The sequence below is a fragment of the Bos javanicus genome, chromosome 20, assembly GCF_032452875.1.
Source record: "Bos javanicus breed banteng chromosome 20, ARS-OSU_banteng_1.0, whole genome shotgun sequence".
Classification (NCBI taxonomy): domain Eukaryota; kingdom Metazoa; phylum Chordata; class Mammalia; order Artiodactyla; family Bovidae; genus Bos; species Bos javanicus.
In genome coordinates, this window is record NC_083887.1 from 63823726 (window position 1) to 63845086 (window position 21361).

The 21361-nt window shown below is 42.1% G+C and overlaps 1 protein-coding gene across 3 annotated transcripts in view; it reads left to right on the plus strand.

The window, feature by feature from the left end:
• The window catches only part of SEMA5A (semaphorin 5A), a 565637-nt gene that overhangs the window by 467063 nt on the left and 77213 nt on the right, over nt 1–21361 (plus strand). For all 3 annotated transcript variants that reach the window (XR_009731836.1, XM_061393884.1, XM_061393883.1), the window contains 2 exons: nt 8734–8915; nt 16551–16694. Coding sequence is in view for 2 of the 3 variants with exons in the window: in XM_061393884.1 (XP_061249868.1) it covers nt 8734–8915; nt 16551–16694 (326 nt within the window). In the remaining variant the exon portion in view is untranslated. The remainder of the gene's footprint in view (nt 1–8733; nt 8916–16550; nt 16695–21361) is intronic.

Sequence of the window (21361 nt, forward strand, 5' to 3'; positions counted from 1 at the left end):
GTGGACTATTTTGCCCTTTGTAGCATTAATATCAATAAAATAGTATCTTCCACACCCATCCATATCTCCTGGGAGCTATAATTCCAGAAGCGGGGAAACAGAGCTTTTAAACAAACTAAAGGATAGTGTGATGGAACCCCATGTGGCACAGTGTCTTCTCTACTGAGCAGGGTCAGGGGATTCCTGGGAGAAGCAGCCTAAAGTGCACTCCCCCAGGGAACCCTGCGGAATGTGAGAAGCTCCAGTCCATTCACAGTCAGACTCTGAACCCAAGGACGCAGATCCCACTCTTGCCTTGGCCGTTGTGTTGATCTGGGTCCTCACTTGCACGATCCGGCCTTTCTTCTCCTTTGTCTTCAGTGCTGTCAGTTAAGTCATCCCAAGTTCTGTTTTTCTGTCCTTGGAGAATATGAGCAACAACTATTAACTTCAGCACATTTAGGATTTAGGTACGTCCCTTGGCCATCACCTCACTGCCCATGTGCATTCTTATCAGCCCTGGCCTTTCTCACCCTGCAAGACAGATGAGAAAGGAGGGACACCGTCCCTTATGCTAAATCCGTGATGGTCCTTCTGTTCCAAACAGCCGGAGACATTGGAACAGTCTGTCCATTTCCTATCAAGGAAGCTGCTTTTTGCATTATCTAAGCATGTGTCACAAAGGCTGTCCTTCAGTTTGTAAGTGAGACAAGCAGGCAGAGTGACTGGAGGAAGGTAAGGTGATTAAACCGGGGTCATTCCCCAATTGTTGGCACAAAGTGTAGGCTTTTCCCTCTAAAGGAGGGTGCCTCACCGCATCCAGGCTCTCAGCAAAGCCATGAAGGGGGTGGGCTGAGCTGCCAGTCCTTTTTGTTCTTTAGCTCCGGATCTCTGAATTTAGGGGCCAACACATCTGCAGTGTCTTGTCTTTGAAACCGGTTCAAACATGCCACTGTCTGTGTGAAGTCCTTTCTTCTGTCTGAACCACACTGTACAAGCACAGGGGTATCCCCTTTAAATTCTTTGCAGCTAAAGAAAACACAAAGTGTGCTATGTGACATGTAGCTTTAAAAGTTCAGACATTCACTTTAGAAGAATCAGCGCATCTTCTTGCAGAAGTTTGACCTTACTGTTTTAATGCTTAAAAGGGGGACAGAAGGTAACAGCAGTTCTTCTTAAGCAATAAAGTCATGGTCCAGGGCTCAAGGGTGTTTCAGTGGCTATCTGCGACATGCTTAATTACATAATGCGAAATACACACTCGCCCACTTAGTTTGTAACAAGTACATGTGTATGTTTCTATGGTCAGAAAATGAAGGTGACCAGATATTTAAGAAGCGACTGGAGGGTTATCACTAAAGTTGCTTCTTTCTGCTGAGAGGACAGCTTCTGATACAAACTCAGGAAAGGTCAGGAGGTGATGTGGACCTACCCTGGTTTCAGAGCTGCCCCTCCACCACCTCTTTTTGGAAAATGTGGCTGAGATGTGATCTCTGATTCACTGTCCCTAAAACACACTTAAGAGGGTTTTTTTTTTTTCCCCCTGATTTGAGGTGATTTCATTACACACAACCATCTCTCCCATCTCATTCAATGTAATTGGTTATTTACCAAGATACACTTTTGATAAGAATATGCAAAGCATCCAACAACAGACAATAAATTGTATCACTTCGAGCAAAGCTAAGGAAAGAAAAGGGTGTATTTTTCTGATTTAATGTACGTTGCCAGGCAGAATTTGGGAAATCCTATATTACCCAACTCTTGTTTTAATTAATTATACATATCTTTCAAAAAATCTCTTAGAAAGAAATGAGCTAGATGAAATGATTAGCATTGATGTAGATCAGGCTTAGAGAAGTATTTTTAAAAGCAATTAAAATGTAATATATATTATTATTTTTAATTTTTGACTGAAATGAAAGAAAAGTTTGACTTTATGGACCAGAGTAAAGACAGAGACCTATTTTCCACTCAAAGTTCCCTATTTAAAAATGTTTATGGATTTCTCTTATCCAGGAGACAGGACACTAGTTAATTGACATATTGATTAATGTTCTTTTTGCTTATATTATTGTAATGTAAGCATTTTACTCAGTATAAAAGATTTCAAATACTAAAGTTAGATCTAAATTTATATACCTAGAGTGATTCAAGTAATATATATGTCCTAACTTGCAATGTTGCTTAACAAGGGTGAAAGTGAAAGTGTTAGTCACTCAGTTGTGTCTGAATCTTTACTACTGCATGGATTGCAGCCCTCCAGGTTCCTCTGTCCCTGGAATTCTCCAGGCAAGAATACTGGAGTGGGTAGCCATTCCCTTCTCCAGGGGATCTTCCTGACCCAGGGATCAAACGAGTCTTCTGCATTGGCAGGCAGATTCTTTAATCTGAGCTACCAAGGAAATCCACCTGGGCTTGATTTATGTGTGAATGTCATCCACACTCTGTGTGGTGTGTATGTGCATGCTAAGTCACTTCAGTCGTGTCTAACTCTTTGCGATCCTATGGACTGTAGCCTGCCAGTCTCTTCTGTCCGTGGGGTTCACCAAGCAAGAATACTGTCTGGACACGTGGTTATTAGCACACTATGTCATACAATGAGTCTCTTTTTCAAAATACATGCTGCAGTGATTAACAAAATAAAGTATACCAAATAAGCACCTAAATGTATTAAAATAACAGATTCTTCCCTGGCTACTGTGTGATTAACATCTTTGAGTGAAAGGAGACATTAGCAATGATTAAGCCTAGAGCTCTTTATTTAGACATCAGACACCGTAAACCACAGACTAAAAATTTTACACAGGATTCTGAAACTACATTGGGAAATAAATCTGGACTTAAGTCCAATACTTCTGAGATTCTGCAGATCAGTGCCATTCCCAGCTGGCAGCATCTCCCAAAGCAGTGGCTGATTGGTAGACTAAGTGATTGGTGACCCACTTGTCATCCACATGTTATGTTCAGATAGCCAGACAGATATTACTGAAATCTACTGTGAAAGAAGGAAAAGGGAATTAAGGTTACGTAGGACTCTGTTTCTAAGAAAACACTGAAGTGTCCTTAAGGTTAGAGTTTGTTGTTATTCAGTCACTAAGTTGTCCTACTCTTTGCGATCCCATGGACTGCAGCACACTAGGATTCCCTGTCCTTCTCTATCTCCTGGAGCTTCCTCAAACTCACGTTCATTGGGTCAGTGATGCCATCCAACCATCTCATCCTCTGCCACCCCCTTCCCCTCCTGCCCTCAGTCTTTCCCAGCATCAGGTGGCCAAAGTATTAGAGCTTCAGCTTCAGCATCTGCCCTCAGTCCTTCCAAAGAATATTCAGGGTTGATTTCTTTTAGGATGTACTGGTTCAATCTCCTTGCAGCCCAAGGGAGGATCAAGAGTCTTCTCCAACACCACAGTTTGAAGTATGGTCAGAATAGGAGTTGCATTTTTTTTTTTTTTTATCCTGGTGGAACAGTAGGTTACAGGGAACTTAGAAACGGGGATGTTTGCTCTCAGGAAATATCTGCCTTCGTCCCTTCACTCATTTGTGTAGGATCCCGTGAATCACTCAGAGTCCAGAGGATCAGGCAGGTTTCTCCTCTCCCTTTTGACCACATCTTATAGAAAGAACCAGGTGTGGCAAGTGGGTATAAAGCCTTGGGTATGGATAAGAAAGGACAGAGTCATCATTGTGGCAGCTGGAGATGAGCAACCAGCCAGGTCAGAGGAAATGGAAACAGTTAATGCTAAACTTCCCTGGTGGCTCAGTCAGTAAAGAATCTGCCTGCAATGTAGCAGACCTGGGTTCAATCCCTGGGTCAGGAAGATCCTCTGGAGAAGAAAATGACAACCCACTCCAGTATTCTTGCCTAGAGAATTCCATGGCCAGAGGAGCCTGGTGGACTACAGTCCATGGGGTTGCAAAGAGTTGGACACAACTTAGCAACTAAACCACCAGCAGTGGTTACTCTTGCCTGTTGTATTTGGAGGCATGACAGTGCAGAGATAAAACTGACTTGGATATATATGTATTTTTAATATTTATTTATTTGGCTATGCTGGATCTTAGTTGCAAGTTATGGGATCTAGTTCCCTGACCACGGATCAAACCTAGGGCCCCTGCATTGGGAGCTTGGATTCTTAGCCACCAGACCACAGGAAAGTCACCTGGATTTTCACAAAATATGGTTTCACCTTTGTTTTGAAACTGTGACACACAAGTACAGTTTGTTTTACAAGTTACTCATGTTAGTTGCTAAGTCGTGTCTGACTCTGCTCAGTCATGTCACAGTTTGTTTGCTCCAAAGGAATTAATTCTCTCCTCCATGGAGTTCTGTTCCCCCCATGTGGATAAAGAGTCCTGAATCCCCCAGAATCAACCAGGGCAGGAACTTGTGAGCAAGATGGTGGGAGCAGCAGACGGCAGAGGATAAAGCAAAGCATGTAACTTACATGTAACCTCATCTCTTCGTTTATCGTATTTTCTAAGAAACGCACAGTTTCCCCATGTTAAATTCAGGAGGTTTGGACTCTATGCCTTCTGTCCATTTGCAAAGGGGAAATTCCTTCTGCGGGCTGGGTGATCTGAAGTCTGGGTCCCGTGAGTCTCAAATCTTGGGACTCACTACCTCCTGGGAAGAGCCCCTTGTCAGATTTGAGCTGACATGATGTGGTTCCACCTGCCCTGGACTAGGCTCCATGGGTCAAGGGACCATCAAGGGCCCTCCCTTAGGGCTCTCAGCATCCCACGTCACAGAGCACCCACATCATAGGGCGTCCACACACCCCTCCCACCCTCTGTTCTGACCCTTCTAGAAGCTGAAGCTTCTAGCTCAGGTCTCAGCTTTGCTTCCTCTGGGCCACCTCCTCCCGTCCCAGGGACAGCAGCCTGGTGCCCACACATGTGGCAGTATCCTTCCCCTCTGTCATCACTCAGGCTGCCCTCTGCCTCCACAGCCCCAGCAGACCCCTTTGCCCAGACGCCCCATCATCACCATCCCTCCAGACCCCACCAGCTTGCTGGAAGCCCCCCATCTCCTCGTTCACACCCCCTACTCTGAGCTGTATCATTGGATTTATTTGCAGTAATTATTATGGGTCCAGCTCCTCCATGCCGGCTCATAAACTCTGGGAGGGTGGACACAATACGGATTTGACTGGCATGTGCTTAACAACTAGGACATATCTGGTTGCTTAATAGGTACTCTTTTAATTTGTAAACTAAATGTCAGTTTGAAATGACTTTTTTAGACCAAGCCAGATCTTAAATAAAACTAGTTGACCAATCTTTCAATGTTTTAAGGAACATAAAAATGCAAGAGTTGTACATGTGTGAGTTTTAACTTCAGTTCTTTTTTTCATTTTGTTTTCTTTTTTCAATTAATTTTTACTGGAGTATAGTGTTAGCTTCCAGTGTACAATGAAGTGAATCAGATATACATATACATATATATATATGTATATATATACATTCATTTTTCGGATTCTTTTCCAATATAGATCATCACAAACTACTGAGCGGAGTTCCCTGTGCTATAAAATAGGTCCTTATAAGTTATCTTTTTTATATTATTAGTGTGTCTATATCAACCCCAATCTCCCAATTTATCCCTCCCCCACGTCCCCTCCCCCTCTAAACATAAGTATGTTTTCTGCGTCTGTGACTCTGCGTCTATTTTGTAAATAGGTTCATTTGTGCCATTATTTTTTAAGATTCCACATATAAGTGACATCACGAGAAAGGGACAGAAGAAAAGAAAGAGGAGAAGGAGGGAAAGGGGAGTATGCAAATGTCTTGTCACTCAGGGATGGCAGGACCTTCTACTCACGTGAGAAACCCAGAGAACAAGAAGAATTGGATATTCAGTCAGTCAGTCAGTTCAGTCGCTCAGTTGTGTCCGACTCTCTGCAGCCCCATGGACTGTGGCACGCCAGGCCTCCCTGTCCATCACCAACTCCCAGAGTCTACTCAAACTCATGTCCACTGTGTCGGTGATGCCATCCAACCATCTCATCCTCTGTCATCCCCTTCTCCTCCCACCTTCAATCTTTCTCAGCATCAGGGTCTTTTCCAGTGAGTCAGTTCTTTGAATCAGGTGGCCAAAGTATTAGAGTTTCAGCTTCAGCATCTTTCCTTCCAGTGAATATTCAGGACTGATTTCCTTCAGAATTGACTGGTTGGATCTCCTTGCAGTCCAAGGGACTCTCAAGAGTCTTCTCCAGCAGCATAATTCAAAAGGATCGATTCTTCAGCGCTCAGCTTTCTTTATAGTCCAACTCTCACATCCATACATGACTACTAAAAAAAAATAGCTTTGACTAGATGGACCTTTGTTGGTAAAGTACTGTCTCTCCTTTTTAATATGTTATCTAGGTTGGTCATAATTTTTCTTCCAAGGAGAAAGCATCTATTAATTTCATTGCTGCAGTCACCATCTGCAGTGATTTTTAGAGCCCCCCAAATAAAAATGTCTATCACTCTTTCCATTGTTTCCCCACCTATTTGCCATGAAGTGATGGGACCCGATACCATAATCTTAGTTTTCTGAATGTTGAGTTTTAAGCCAACTTTTTCACTCTCCTCTTTAACTTTCATCAAGGGGCTCTTTAGTTCTTCTTTGCTTTCTGCCATAAGGAAGGGTGGTGTCATCTGTATATTTGAGGTTATTGATATTTCTCCTGGCAATCTTGATTCCAGCTTGTGCTTCGTCCAGCCCAGCATTTCACATGATATACTCTGCATATAAGTTAAATAAACAGGGTGATAATATACAGTCTTGATGTACCCCTTTCCCAATTAGTAACCAGGCTGTTTTTTCAGTTCTAACTGTTGCTTCCTGACCTGCATACAAATTTCTCAAGAGGCAGGTCAGGTGCTCTGGTATTCCCATCTCTTTCAGAATTTTCCAAAGTTTGTTGTGATCCACAGTCAAAGGCTTTGGGATAGTCAGTAAAGCAGAAGTAGATATTTTTCTGGAACTCTCTTGCTTTTTCCATGATCCAGCAGATGTTGGCAATTTGATCTTGGTTCCTCTGCCTTTTCTAAATCCAGCTTGAACATCTGAAAGTTCACGGTTCATGTACTGTTGAAGCCTGGCTTGGAGAATTTTGAGCATTACTTTGCTAGCGTGTGAGATGAGGGCAATTGTGAGGTAGTTTGACATTCTTTGGCATTGCCTTTCTTTGGGATTGGAATGAAAATTGACCTTTTCCAGTCCTGTGGCCACTGCTGAGTTTTCCAGATTTGCTGGCATATTGAGTGCAGCACTTTCACAGCATCATCTTTAAGGATTTGAAATAACTCAACTGGAATTCCATCACCTTCACTAGCTTTGTTTGTAGTGATGCTTCCTAAGGCCAACTTGAGTTCACATTCCAGGATGTCTGACTATAGGTGAGTGATCACACCATCATGATCATCTGGGTCATGAAGATCTTTTTTATACAGTTCTTCTGTGTATTCTTGCCACCTCTTCTTAATATCTTCTGCTTCTGTTAGGTCCCTACCATTTCTGTCCTTATTGTGCTCATCTTTGCATGAAAGTTTCCCTTGGTATTTAATTAGAGTAATGCTAATTTTCTTGACGAGATCTCTAGTCTTTCCCATTCTATTGTTTTCCTCTATTTCTTTGCACTGATCACTGAGGAAGGCTTTCTTATCTCTCCTTGCTATTCTTTGGAACTCTGCATTCAGATGAATATATTTTTCCTTTTCTCCTTTGCCTTTAGCTTCAATAGCTACAGCCTATTCTGTTCCATTCTGTTCTGGCATGTTTAGAAGAGGAGAGAGGATGTCCTTTATTCTTGATTCCTAAAAGTGAAAGTGAAGTCACTCAGTCATATCTGACTCTTTGCGACCCCATGGACTGTAGCCTACCAGACTCCTCCATCCATGGGATTTTCCAGGCAAGAGTACTGCAGTGGGTTGCCATTTCCTTCTCCAGGGGATCTTCCTGACCCAGAGATCAAACCCAGGTCTCCTACATTGTAGGCAGATGCTTTTCTATCTAAGCCACAGGAAAGTCCTAAATTTGATTCCTAAAATTTTACTTAAACTTATACTTACTCATAATAAGTTTTACATGGCTTCCTCACAAATAAAAGATTTTTTTTTTTTTTATGAAAAACAACAGCAACAAGAAGAACTAGACTTTTGGATTCTGTGGGAGAAGGCGAGGGTGGGATGATTTGAGAGAATAGCATTGTCATATGTATATTATCATATGTGAAATAGATCGCCAGTCCAGGTTCGATGCATGAGCCAGGGCGCTCAGGGCTGGTGCACTGGGATGACCCAAAGGGATAGGATGGGGAGGGAGGTTGGGAGAGGAGTTCAGGATGGGGAACACATGTACACCCATGGCTGATTCATGTCAATGTATGGCAAAACCCACTACAATACTGTAAAGTAATTAGCCTCCAATTAACATAAATAAATTTAAAAAAAAGAACTAGAGTAGACAACCCTGCCATGGTTTGACTGACAGGTAATTAGCACCTTCCTCTCCCCCTCCTCCTTCCGTCTGTTCCCTCCTCCCCTCCACCTCCTTCCTCCCCCTCCCCTCCTCCACTTCATCCTTGTCTCCACCCGTGGCCTCTACTGCTTTCCTTCGAAATACTTCCCCTTCCTCTCTTTTTGATTGCAATATGAGATATTCCAAAGAAGCTCTGATGGTCTTGTGGGAGATCTCATTTTTTTCTCTTATTATGTTTGCAGCCTTAACCCTTTCTGACATCCTTGCCTATGTCTGCTTCCTAGGTGAGGAATCTCACCGTGGATGGGCACTTTGGCGCGTGGTCTCCGTGGACACCCTGCACGCACACGGACGGCAGCGCCGTGGGATCCTGCCTCTGTCGCACCCGCTCCTGCGACAGCCCGGCCCCCCAGTGTGGTGGCTGGCAGTGCCAGGGCCCCCGCATGGAGATCGCGAACTGCTCCAGGTGTGTCCCTCCTGACACTTGGGCTTAAACGCAAGTGTAAACCCAGCTTGTCCAGGCGTTTGGGAAATCACTTCCGATAAATGCCTTCCCTATTCAAGAGAAAGGTCACAAAAAGATAGAGAGATTGACCACTTAAAAATGACATGATCTGTGGGGGGAGATTTTAAATTAAAAACCTAATTTGCAATACACTTATATACCTATGCATCCTGTACATAGATGTGTTATAACTGAATCGCTGTGCTATATAACTAAAACTAACATGATATTGTAAATCAGCTATAACTCAATTTAAAAAATTAAAAATCAGATTCTAAGCCTCTTTATGTTCATTGTTAGACTGGGAAAAGTGTTTTGAGTATGCAAAATGTTAGAATAAAGAAAAGCATACAGTTTCTGAATGTTAAATTAGACTCTGCCCATCAATTTTTTAAATGTGAAGGTGACTATCAAATCTCTGTGGTATTTAAATTCCATTCACACATTCAAATAGTGATGTAACAGAAATGTCTGCAACATTTGAAGCTTTTGGTGAAAAGAGAATTCAGTGACAACTTGCAAGTATATGAAGGGTATCTAGTTTACCACCATTCTTTTAGAGGGCAGGGGAGTAGCTTGCTATGGAGACAGAACATCCAAAACCACACTGTCCAAGTATAAACACTGTGCTTGGCAGCTGGCCCATTGCAGGTACCTGTGTGGACATGCGAGCTTTAGTTGTTACCCTAGACCAGTCCTTTACAGATTCAGGAATATCGACTCTAGGGGCCATTTCTGAAACTACCAAAGCTATCCTACCCTGATGCTTACACTCAGAGGACCTTGCTTCTTAAAATGCATATTTCAATATCTTGATGCTCCATCATGTCTGACTCTTTGTGACCCAAGGGACTGAAGCCCACCAGGCTCCTCTGACCATGGGATTTTCCAGGCAAGAATACTGGAGTGGGCTGCCATTTCCCTCTCCAGGGGATCTTCCTGACTCAGGAATCAAACCCACATCTCCTGCTTTGGCAGATAGATTCTTTACCACTGTGCCATCTGGGAAGCCCCTCTAAAAGTGCATATGGCTTTCCAAATCCACATGAGAGTGTCACTTACTGGTATATGAGCTATTAGCGATAATTTTTGGTTGACGACTTAAGGGGGATCCAAGAATGCATGAGTTGATACACTGTGCCTGCATCTCTGTCCTTGCCTGACTCGGGGATCGTGTCTCTCATGGTAACGGAAGAGAATGCTCAGCTGCCAGGAGCATCCTGTCTGCTTGATGCGGACCTCTCATGAGTGCACATTTCAGTGTGCCCGAGGGATAGGAAGCTAGGATTCCATCATTGGCAAAAACAGGCCATGATGCAGTTTTATGGGTGTCACCAGATTTGATCTTCATCCTTATGAACCACCTCACTGCAGGGTCAAGAGGGAGGAACCATAGCACTCAGTTACTTCTATCCACTGGAAGCCCCTGGTGCTGTCAAAGGAAAGAGACAGTGGTGAGAAGCCAAGTGAACAAGGCCAGTTTGCAGCAAATATTTGGTTTTCTAGCAGCAAGGGCTTATTAGTTTACATATTCCTTTGAAGTTATCTGCCAAAACTATGGTAATCTGACATCAGAAATTGTTTTTAATGCCCTTTATCAGTTGATAACTTGTTTATGTTGGCCTCACTCAGTTTTGTTGGAAGCAGAAAAGTGGAAACCACCTAACTTGCAAACTGATTTTTTTTTTTTTTGGCACAGTCACTGATGTCAAGTACTTCCTCAATTAGTGCAAAGTACATCAGAAAGCCTTTACAAAGACTGATCTAATGACTCTAAGTTAAACCCCTTCTTCATTTATCTTTGTTATTGTTTAACTTAATATACTCAGAAAGTGTTGGGGAATTCAAAATATTGCTAATTCAATACATTTGGCAAATATAATATCTTTGATTAAATGCTCTTATATCACATCATTTAAATTTGTCATTATCTTGGAGCTACAGATTAAGGGCATTCAATTTATGGAAATAAATCCACAGTATAAGGTAATTAGCTAAGCCAGACTCTATTATCAAACTGGGGCCAAGTCAGACTTCCTATCAATCATGAAAATCTGGTTTAATTTTATAATTAAAGTGAACACATGAATGTCTACACCCCTTCTGAATTCTAATTCTTTGGGAAGGAGGAAGGAACGGAGAGAGACAGAACTCGAACTAGCTCAGTAGTAAGGTAGAATGTCAAGGAAGGCTTGGAGCTTTGACAGAGTTTTTGTCATCTAAATAAGTCTGCAGCTTCCAATGATGGCTCCGTATACCTTTTTTAATGGGACTTTTTTTCTAGGAGCAAAACCTGCGTCCGTCCTGGTTGGTCAGGACGACCACTCTGACAGTGAGATTGTGTGCAGAAGTATGGAGAGGGTTCTGAGCATCTCCAGGGGGGATGAGGGGAAGGCAGGAAGCTGGGTGTGCTGTGCTGTAGGCCCCATAAAGACCGCAGCTGTTCACAAGGGGAGCTCTGTAGCGGCAGAACCCTTGACGGTGTTAGATTCTCTCACCTGAGAGTTATAACCGCCGATACCCTCACCATCTGGAGAAAGGCAGACAGACCCCAGAGTCTACCACTATGTTCTCTGACAGAAGCCAAGCCCTTACCCAGAAAGCTCTGCGCTGCATTCCGAGCGGGCTTCCCAGGTGGCGCCAGTAGTAAAGAACCTGCCTGCTAGTACTGGAGACGTGAGAGACACAGGTTCAATCCCTGGGTGGGGAAGATGCCCTGGAGGAGGGCATGGCAACCCACTCCAGTGTTCTTGCCTAGAGACTCCCCATGGGCAGAGGATCCTGGCGGGCTACAGTCCATGGGGTCACAGAGAGGCAGAGAGGGCTGAAATAACTTAGCAGGAATGCTCAGAACAGCTGAAGGGAAGCGCAGCTAATATCCGCTGCTGAGTAACCTGGAGGAGGCTCACACGGTGTCAGCCATGAGTAGGTTTTCTGTCATCTGTGTATTGTTTTGTTGTTGGCTCATTTTTTTTTTTACAACCATAGTCACTTTTCTCCTCCCTTCCCTGCACCATGTATAGTGCTGTGGCCACAGTAATATGTTCCTTTTTTTAAAAAACTGGAGTATAGTTGCTTTACAGTGTTATATTAGTTTCTACTGTACAACAAAGTGTATTAGTTATACATATACGGATATCTTCTCGTTTTTGGATTTCCTTCCCATTTAGGTCACCACAGAGCATCAAGTAGAGTCCCCTGTGCTATACAGTAGGTTCTCATTAGTCATCTGTTTTATACAGAGTATCACCGGGTTTGATTCCTCAGTTGAGAATATCCTCTGGAGTAAGAAATGGCAACCCACTCAAGTATTCTTGCCTGGAAAATCCCCTGGACAGAAGAGCCTCGTGGGTTATAATCAAAGCATTCGTAAGGAGTCAGACATGATTGAGCATCACAGATATACACACAAGATCAGCAGTGTGCACATGTCAGTCCCGGTCTCCCAATCAATATGTTATATTTTAAACAAACACCAGGACACTTGAAACTAACACAATATTGTGAATCATCCATACTGCAATAAAAAAGACATAAAAAATTTAAAAAGCAAGAAGCACCGGGAAAGCTTCTCAGATCAGTGTCCACACTCACCCTCCTCACTTATTGTACGACTTATTTTTCCTAAGTGTTATCTTCTTTCCAAGAGCCAATTTAGAATGCAGAGACCTCTGTGCAAGTGGTCTGTGACATCACTCACACTGACAATCGTGTTGGGGGACCACGCTGTATGGCAACCCAGGGCCTGAGGACACTGCCTGCCCAAGAAGGGAAGGGCAGTCAGATAAGGAAAGGCAGGCTGCAAGGGCAGATTTTGCCCTCTCTTCACCATCTCCATAGGCCAGCTCAGATGCTCCACACAGTCAAAAAGGAGCCCATGAAGGCTACAGAGATTAGACTGTTTGCGTTATTTCAGAAAACAAGAGCATCTCAACATTGCGTGTTGCATTATTTCTATAAAACTAAGGTGGTTTCCACTGATGCCTGGCAGAAACTTCATAAAAAGCTGTAGAACTGTTATTGTTGGAAGGCTACAGTCAATGAGTAGTACTCTATTTTATATTGTTTAATGGAAAAAAGGACTATCACAGACATTCTTGTGACTTTATTGATGCCTGCTCAGCTCTGGCTCTAGTTTTGGAATGCCATTCACTAAAAGGAGCTGTGATACAATTAGTGGTTATTTTAAGACTAAAAATCAAATATTAGTAAACAAACCTGCTTCAGTGATGTTTTAAATGCATTAAGTGGATTGTTTTCAACTGACTTAATAAAAAAAATGATCCATCTGCTGATATATGCTGACTTAATGCTACTCTGGGCTTCCTTGGTGGCCCTGTTGGTAAAGAATCTGCCAGCAATGCAGGAGACCCAGGTTCTATTCCTGGGTCAGGAAGATACCCTGGAGGAGGGCATGGCAACCCACTCCAGTCTTCTTGCCTGGAGAATCCCATGGACAGAGGAGCCTGGTGGGCTACAGGCCATGGGGTCACAGAGTCAGATGCAACTGAGTGACTAACGCTCTCACTTTCAATGCTGCTTCTTTGGTTGCCTGCTGCTATGGCTGCCTCTAAAGAGCACTTTGAGGTATGCAAACCCAGCACCATAAAATAGTCATGTATGTGGACAATGCAGTCATTAATCTCCTAACGTACTATATTCCTATGATTTAAAATACCTACTGCCCTGTATACAACAGGTTCCATAGATTGAGAGTAGATTACATCATAAGGTGTCATGTTTGTTAAAAGATTTAGGCGATTAAGAATTTCCAAGCAATTTTGGGAGCAGTATTTCTTGCATTATCTAAATATTTTTTATATAAAAGCTTAAAATTTTTCTTTTTATTTATGTTGAAATTTATTTTACTTATGTTTATTTCTATTTTTATGTTTATTTTATTTATGTTTTCATTTTATTTATGTTGAAATTACATTACTTGTATACTTTTTAAAATTGTGTGAGGAATGACATGTAAGATACTAATTGTAGAAACAGCTTCAGAAATCTGTCTTATTTTGTGTTATTTTGGTTAAATTATTATGAAGCAGCTTTGTTATATCATACATTGAGGTATCACTTTATTTTGATTTTGATTATTTTTAAGTTTCAGAAAATAAAGTAGGGAAATATGAAATATGCTAAGAATTTTCTCAGAGGAGCTTTCATTTGAAATAGTGTTAGAAATTATGTATGTAGTGTGCTGTTTATACCTTGAGCTTCAATGGTATAGCTGTGCACCTGCATGCTTTTAAAGGAATGTATAAAGTAAAATAAGAATTATTTCAGTGGAAATATAAATACCATAGATAAGAGTAACAGTATTTAGAAATGCATATGTGAATAGAGAAATAGAGAAAAAATTCTACATGCAGTTAACTATATGGGAGTTTGGACTCTGGTTTTAACATATATTTTATTAATAATACTTAAATTTAAAAAAATTCCTATAGTTTATTTTTAAATAGCAGGGATAAAATACTAAGGGAGATATTTAAATTATAAATATTCTACAAACAGACATTTTAAGGAAAAAAAATACAATGTTAAACAAAAATTTTTCTCTGGCTGTTACTAGCAGCTTATTGTATAACCCACTTTTATAAAAGTGTTTTTTATATTTTAATATATCTGCCTTATTTTATACATGTTAAAGTAACATAAATAAAGATATACACAATTGGCACTTCCTATTTATACGCTAGTAAAGTAATGCTTAAAATTCTCCAAGCCAGGCTTCAGCAATATGTGAACTGTGAACTTCCTGATGTTCAAGCTGGTTTTAGAAAAGGCAGAGGAACCAGAGATCAAATTGCCAACATCCGCTGGATCATGGAAAAAGCAAGAGAGTTCCAGAAAAACATCTATTTCTGCTTTATTGACTATGCCAAAGCCTTTGACTGTGTGGATCACAATAAATTGTGGAAAATTCTGAAAGACATGGGAATATCAGACCACCTGATCTGCCTCTTGAGAAATTTGTATGCAGGTCAGGAAGCAACAGTTACAACTGGACACGGAACAATAGACTGGTTCCAAATAGGAAAAGGAATATGTCAAGGCTGTATATTGTCACCCTGTTTATTTAACTTATATGCAGAGACACTGGACTGGAAGAAACACAAACTGGAATCAAGATTGCCGGGAGAAATATCAATAACCTCAGATATGCAGATGACACCACCCTTATGGCAGAAAGTGAAGAGGAACTCAAAAGCCTCTTGATGAAAGTAAAAGTGGAGAGTGAAAAAGTTGGCTTAAAGCTCAACATTCAGAAAACGAAGATCATGGCATCCGGTCCCATCACTTCATGGGAAATAGATGGGGAAACAGTGGAAACAGTGTCAGACTTTATTTTTGGAGGCTCCAAAATCACTGCAGATGGTGACTGCAGCCATGAAATTAAAAAACGCTTACTCTTTGGAAGGAAAGTTATGACCAACCTAGATAACATATTCAAAAGCAGAGACATTACTTTGCCAACAAAGGTTCATCTAGTCAAGGCTATGGTTTTTCCTGTGGTCATGTATGGATGTGAGAGTTGGACTGTGAAGAAGGCTGAGCGCTGGAGAATTGATGCTTTTGAACTGTGGTGTTGGAGAAGACTCTTGAGAGTCCCTTGGACTGCAAGGAGATCCAACCAGTCCATTCTGAAGGAGATCAGCCCTAGGATTTCTTTGGAAGGAATGATGCTAAAGCTGAAACTCCAGTACTTTGGCCACCTCATGTGAAGAGTTGACTCATTGGAAAAGACTCTGATGCTGGGAGGAATTAGGGGCAAGAGGAGAAGGGGACGACAGAGGATGAGATGACTGGATGGCATGACTGACTCAATGGACATGAGTCTAAGTGAACTCTGGGAGTTGGTGATGGACAGGGAGGCCTGGCGTGCTGTGATTCATGGGGTCGCAGAGTGGGACACAACTGAGCGACTGGTCTGATCTGATTATAGTCTATATCTTTGTCAGATTATTAGAAAATAGCCAAGAATCTGAATTTAAAATATCCTTTCTTCATTTTTAATAAAGCTTGTTTTATAACTTTGGACATTATGGTACTCTTTATCAACACGAATGCCATCAAGAGAGTTACTGATTGTCACTGCCATTAATAGATTTTAAAGGAAACATTTAGATGATTATTTGATTCAATGTGCCCTTTTCCTAGATTATAACTGATACAGTACAAATCAAATAAAATTATAAAGGCCAAAGGTTCAGGGATGCATCTCTAATTGCTTGTCAAAAAACAAAAATGGCATTATTTTTCATTAGCTTAACGTTTTCACCATTAAGCTTTCTTGTTTCTAATTAGCCCGTTTTTAAGTTATTTGCAAGTACATGTAAAACTTGACTCTCAAGTTTTCTTTTTTGACTCGAAAATCGGGTTCGGGGGCGGGGACAGATTTCATAGTAGCTGTGGTTCCCGAGACAGTACATTTCATTGATTCCCAGGCCTCCTTGCTCCCATAGCCTTCGTAGCCCGCGGTCAGTGGTCCCCGTGTGGGGAACCCCCGTTCGAGCTTGGGGGTTGGTGCAGATAGAAGTTGGGCCTCGGGCAAGTTGACCCCAGTGACCCTGTTGCTTCTTCCCCCAGGAACGGAGGCTGGACCCCCTGGACCTCGTGGTCTCCCTGCAGCACCACGTGTGGGATCGGCTTCCAGGTGCGGCAGCGGTCCTGCAGCAACCCCACCCCGCGGCACGGGGGCCGGGTGTGCGTCGGGCAGAACCGCGAGGAGAGGTGGGTACCTACCCTCTGCGCCTCCGGGTTGCCACCCTCCTGCTTCCTGTCATCCCGGTGCGGTCGGTTTCCCTGCGGTTTCAGTTTCTGGATCCAGCTCAGCTTGTCTGTGGCATCCTTTTCTGTTGAGCTGAATGACCTCTTTTCTTTCATCCTTTAATTTCGACCAAAGCTTGGGGTGGACAGCATCACTGGTGGGGGCACCGTGGAGCCTGCAGGGTTCACTCAGCCCAGCGGCTCTTGAGGGATGAGAGACACGGGGACAGCGGGCATCTCTTTGCTGGGCTCCCCAGAGACGAAGCAAGTGAGTCTGCTGGGGAGTGACTGCTCTTATTAAAATTCTGCTAGACTGGTCTCACACCTCCAGTTCCAAATAGGGCCTGAGCTGGTCCTGGGTCCAGATGGTGTTGATCAGAAGAGGTAAGTTTTCCATCACGACTGAATTAAGCACTGGCACCAGGTGAGAGCCATAGTGAGTATTTTGGCTATAATTACAACTACACACTTGTCTATTAATAGGACCCCTCAGTGAACCTGCAGGACAACCCAGAGGGAGGGTTCCTTTTCCATGTGTATTTTAAGCTTTCAGCACGTCCATGGGACATTTCAGTTCAGTCTCGCATTTAACAACTTGTTGCTCTTTGTAGACTCAAACATTTGGTTTTGGCCTTATAAATCTGCAGTTGTGATAACTGGTTCTTCCTTCCATATTTAAAGTACACCCTCGTTTATGGTTTTGGGAGAAAATCCAGGTAGGTGAATTCCACGTCACCTTTGTGAGTCTTAACTCTCTACACTCACATCAGTTTATGTTCTTGGTCCATGAGAAGCAAATTGGCTTTCAGTACTTTTTAATTAAATTGTATCCTGTGAAATGACTTCAGTGGGTGCCTCGTAAAAATACCTATGCAGTTATTGGCTTATGTGATTAATATTTATACAGACAAAGCCAACAGGCTTAGTGGGTAGGTAATTCTCCATCAGATATTTATTACAACCTGAAATTAACTGGAGAGAATCGTTTTCTTCTCTCTTCATTGTGTTCCTAAATCACCAATTAAGATTGCATTCTTTTGACTCAGAGAAAAATGAAGGATGATTTTTACAAGGCAAAGTTGGTTGTTTTTGAAGTAGTACCCTGTGACAGTCTAACACAAGCCTGTCATTTCCAATCTGACACCAGTTGATAAGTGGGAAAGTCGATTATGGGAAAGATGTCTTCCAGCATTAGAAGGTTTTAAATTGGCTAGAAGTTTTAAATGCTGCATGTTGTCACATAATAGAGCCCATTCAGGTAAAGTGACCTCTATCCACCCCTAGAATCACAGCACCTCCACAAACCTCACACCTGTTATCACCTTTCCCAAGCTGAGCACACAGGAAGGAAGAAGCTGGTTAATTGTGTGGTTAACATCTATATATGTTCTGTATCCATTTACAAGTGTTCATAAAGCTTCATTTTCAGAAAAAGATCAGGATGGTTAATGTGTTTGGGGAACTTTCGTTTAAAGTGTTCTTATTTTAAAGAAGAAACACTTTTGGACTAGATGAGTATTTGCTTGAGGAGGGAACTTGAACTAAGTAATAGACATGTGGATGATAAGAACAGGGCCTGTATCCCCAGGGAATCTCCCTTTGAAACAGCCTTTCTTAGGGGGTGATTGAGAAGTTAATGAAAGCTAGAAAAAACAAATGCATGGCATCTCTTTCTTGGCAAAGAACTCTTGGCACTAAGAACTCTTTCTTGGCACTAAGAACTCTTCACTAGCAAAGAGTTCTTAGTGTCTTTGTCAGGTTATGTGGGAAGTCTCTCTACCTAAGTAATATAAAGAAATACCATCCTAATTTTGACAAAAGACATATTTGAGAACTGAACTTAAGATTAAAGGAGACCCTGATCTTCATGGGAAGGTATGAAAGAACAAGGGCTAGACATATACACTCATTAATAAGGTCACATCATGCTTATTTAAACACCATCAAACCTAAAAATGAGATACGATGAGATGAGATGGTTGCATGGAATCACTGATGCAATGGGCATGAACTTGGGCAAGCTCTGGGAGATGGTGAGGGACAGGAAAGCCTGGCATCCTGCAGTCCATGGGGTCACAAAGAGTCAGACAGACACAACTTGGTAACTGAACAACAACAAACCTAAAAAACTCCTGAGTGGCCACAAATGAATAAATTGACTCTCCCAGTAAGGTCCCTAAATTAATGCTAAGTGACTTTTTATTTGTGATCAAATCTCCAATATGTGAAAAATTCAATGAGAACATTATTGCAACAGAAACCTCAAAAATGTTCACATTGATTTTTGTCTAAATAATGGATAAAGAAAATATCCAATTTCTGTTCTAGATGTACTTTAAAAGGCATGGGCATTTGTTTATCTGTTCCAAAATTTTTGGAAAATTATTTTCTTGAGTAGAAGTATTGATTCCCAGAGAGGCTGCCCACAAGGATGAAGCAGTGGACCCGTGTAAATATTATTGAAATGCGAATATCCTTGTCTGTATTCACTTTCTCCTGCTGTGTAACAACAGTTCTGCAAACTTACTGACTTAAAACAACACACAGTTATCACCTCTCGGTGGACTAGGAGTTCCGTTATGATTCACCTGGGTTCTCTGCTCGGCCAGAGCTGTGGTCTCATCTGAGGCTCACCTGGGGAAGGATTTACTTCCAAGTTCATGTGGTTGTTATTGGCATTCATTTCCATCAAACTGGGTACCTTGGTTGCTCACTCATTGTCAGTCTGAAACTGTCCTCAATTTTTTGACAAACAAGCCTTCCCAATGTGGTCACTTGCGTCCTCAAATCCAGCAAGGAAGAGAATCTCCTTGCAAAATGAACATTTCTGTCTTATGCAATATCATCACAAAGGTGACATACCCACACCTTGCCATAGTTTATTGGTTAGAAGAAAGTCACAGACCTAGTGCTCAATCAAGAGGAAAGATATGTACATCATACACAAACGTATGCATTGCAAAGGATGTGCACATCAAGAGGCAGGAATCGTTGGGCTCAACGTAGAGTTTATCTGCCATCAATGATGACCTGTCCTTATCACATACAACATCCAATTCACCCCATCTCCAGTTTCCTCCCAGTTTTATACCATTCAGTCATTTCCCCAAATCTGGAACCTTATTCAAATCAGACTCAAAGTGAATGAGTCTCCCTGGGTGTAGTTCATTTCAGCCTGTCCATCTTAAAGTGTGAGGCAAGTTATCTGGCCACCAACACACTCAGCGGACACATGGTGGGGCAGGCAGAGGATAATAGCTATGGTTACTTCTGTTCAAAAAGGGGGAAATGGAAGGTACAAAGAAATTTCCGTAAAAATTCTGAGATCTATGCAGATAAGTGTATGGAGTTGCTTGATGAAGTTGCAAAGCTTGGGGGTGATTCTCCACAGTTCTTAGCTCTGCTCTCATGTCTGTTTCCTGCTTGACCCTTCCTTTTCCATGAAAGGTAGCATGTGTCTGCAGCTGGTTAGTTTAATGAGCCTGCTTCCTGCCAGTGGAAGTTTGGGTTTCCAACAGCCTCATTTCATTTGTACTTTCTCCATATATTCAGTCTCAGCTGGTGATCTTTTTGCTGAAGTCAACTTCAGAAGCCTGCCATGAATTTCCTTGGGCTTTGCTCCACTAAACAGTCTACACCCACAGATCTTTCTGAGACAGGCCTTCTCTAGCTGGGGCTTCTGCTAAGACAGCTGAGGGACAACACCCTCCAGCTTTCTTGTGATTGAGAAGATCTGTGACTCTTGTTCTTTAACTTCTGAAAGGACTCCTTGTGGGACTGAACACTACTCTGATCTTTTGATGCTCCTGAGGTTTTAACAAAAGGTTGTACAGTCACAACTTCAGTTTTTTACTCTTTGCCAGCCATTCCTAGTGGTGCTCAGAAGCTGCCTCTTCATTTTAGTAACTTTTGCCATCAGGAGAGGCCAAGAATTTCCTTTCTGTTTAATATTATTTCCCTCAATTTCTTTTTCTGCTGCCCCAATGGCTCAGTGGTAAAGGATCCACCTGCAATGCAGGAAACATAGAAGACATGGGTTTGATCCCTGATTTATAAAGATCTCCTGGAGAGGGGAATGGCAACCCACTCCAGTATTCTTGCCTTGGACACTACTGAAGAGACTGAAGATGCATGCACATATATATGTACACACACACACACACATTTGTAACATAAAGGGAAGGGAAGTCGCTCAGTCGTGTCTGAATATTTGCGATACCATGGGCTGTGGCCTACCAGGCTCCTCCGTCCATGGAATTTTCCAGGCAAGAATACCAGAGTGAGTTTCCATTTCCTCCATCTCCAGGGGATCTTCCCGACCCAGCGATCAAACTTGGGTCTCCCGCATTGCAGGCAGACGCTTTACCATCTGAGCTACCAGGGAAGCCTGTAACATAAAATTGTCATTTAACCATTTTTAAGAGTTTGACTTAGGAATATTATTACATTTAACTATTGAGCAACCATAACACCATTTCCAAAACTTCTGCATCCCCCAAAACAAGAACTCTGGAACCAATAGTTGATAAATCTGCCTAATAGAAGATTTAAGTAAGTATTGAGTAAGTAGAATCATATAATCTTTTCTAGTTTGTATCTCACTTATTTCACTTAGCATATCATTTACAAAG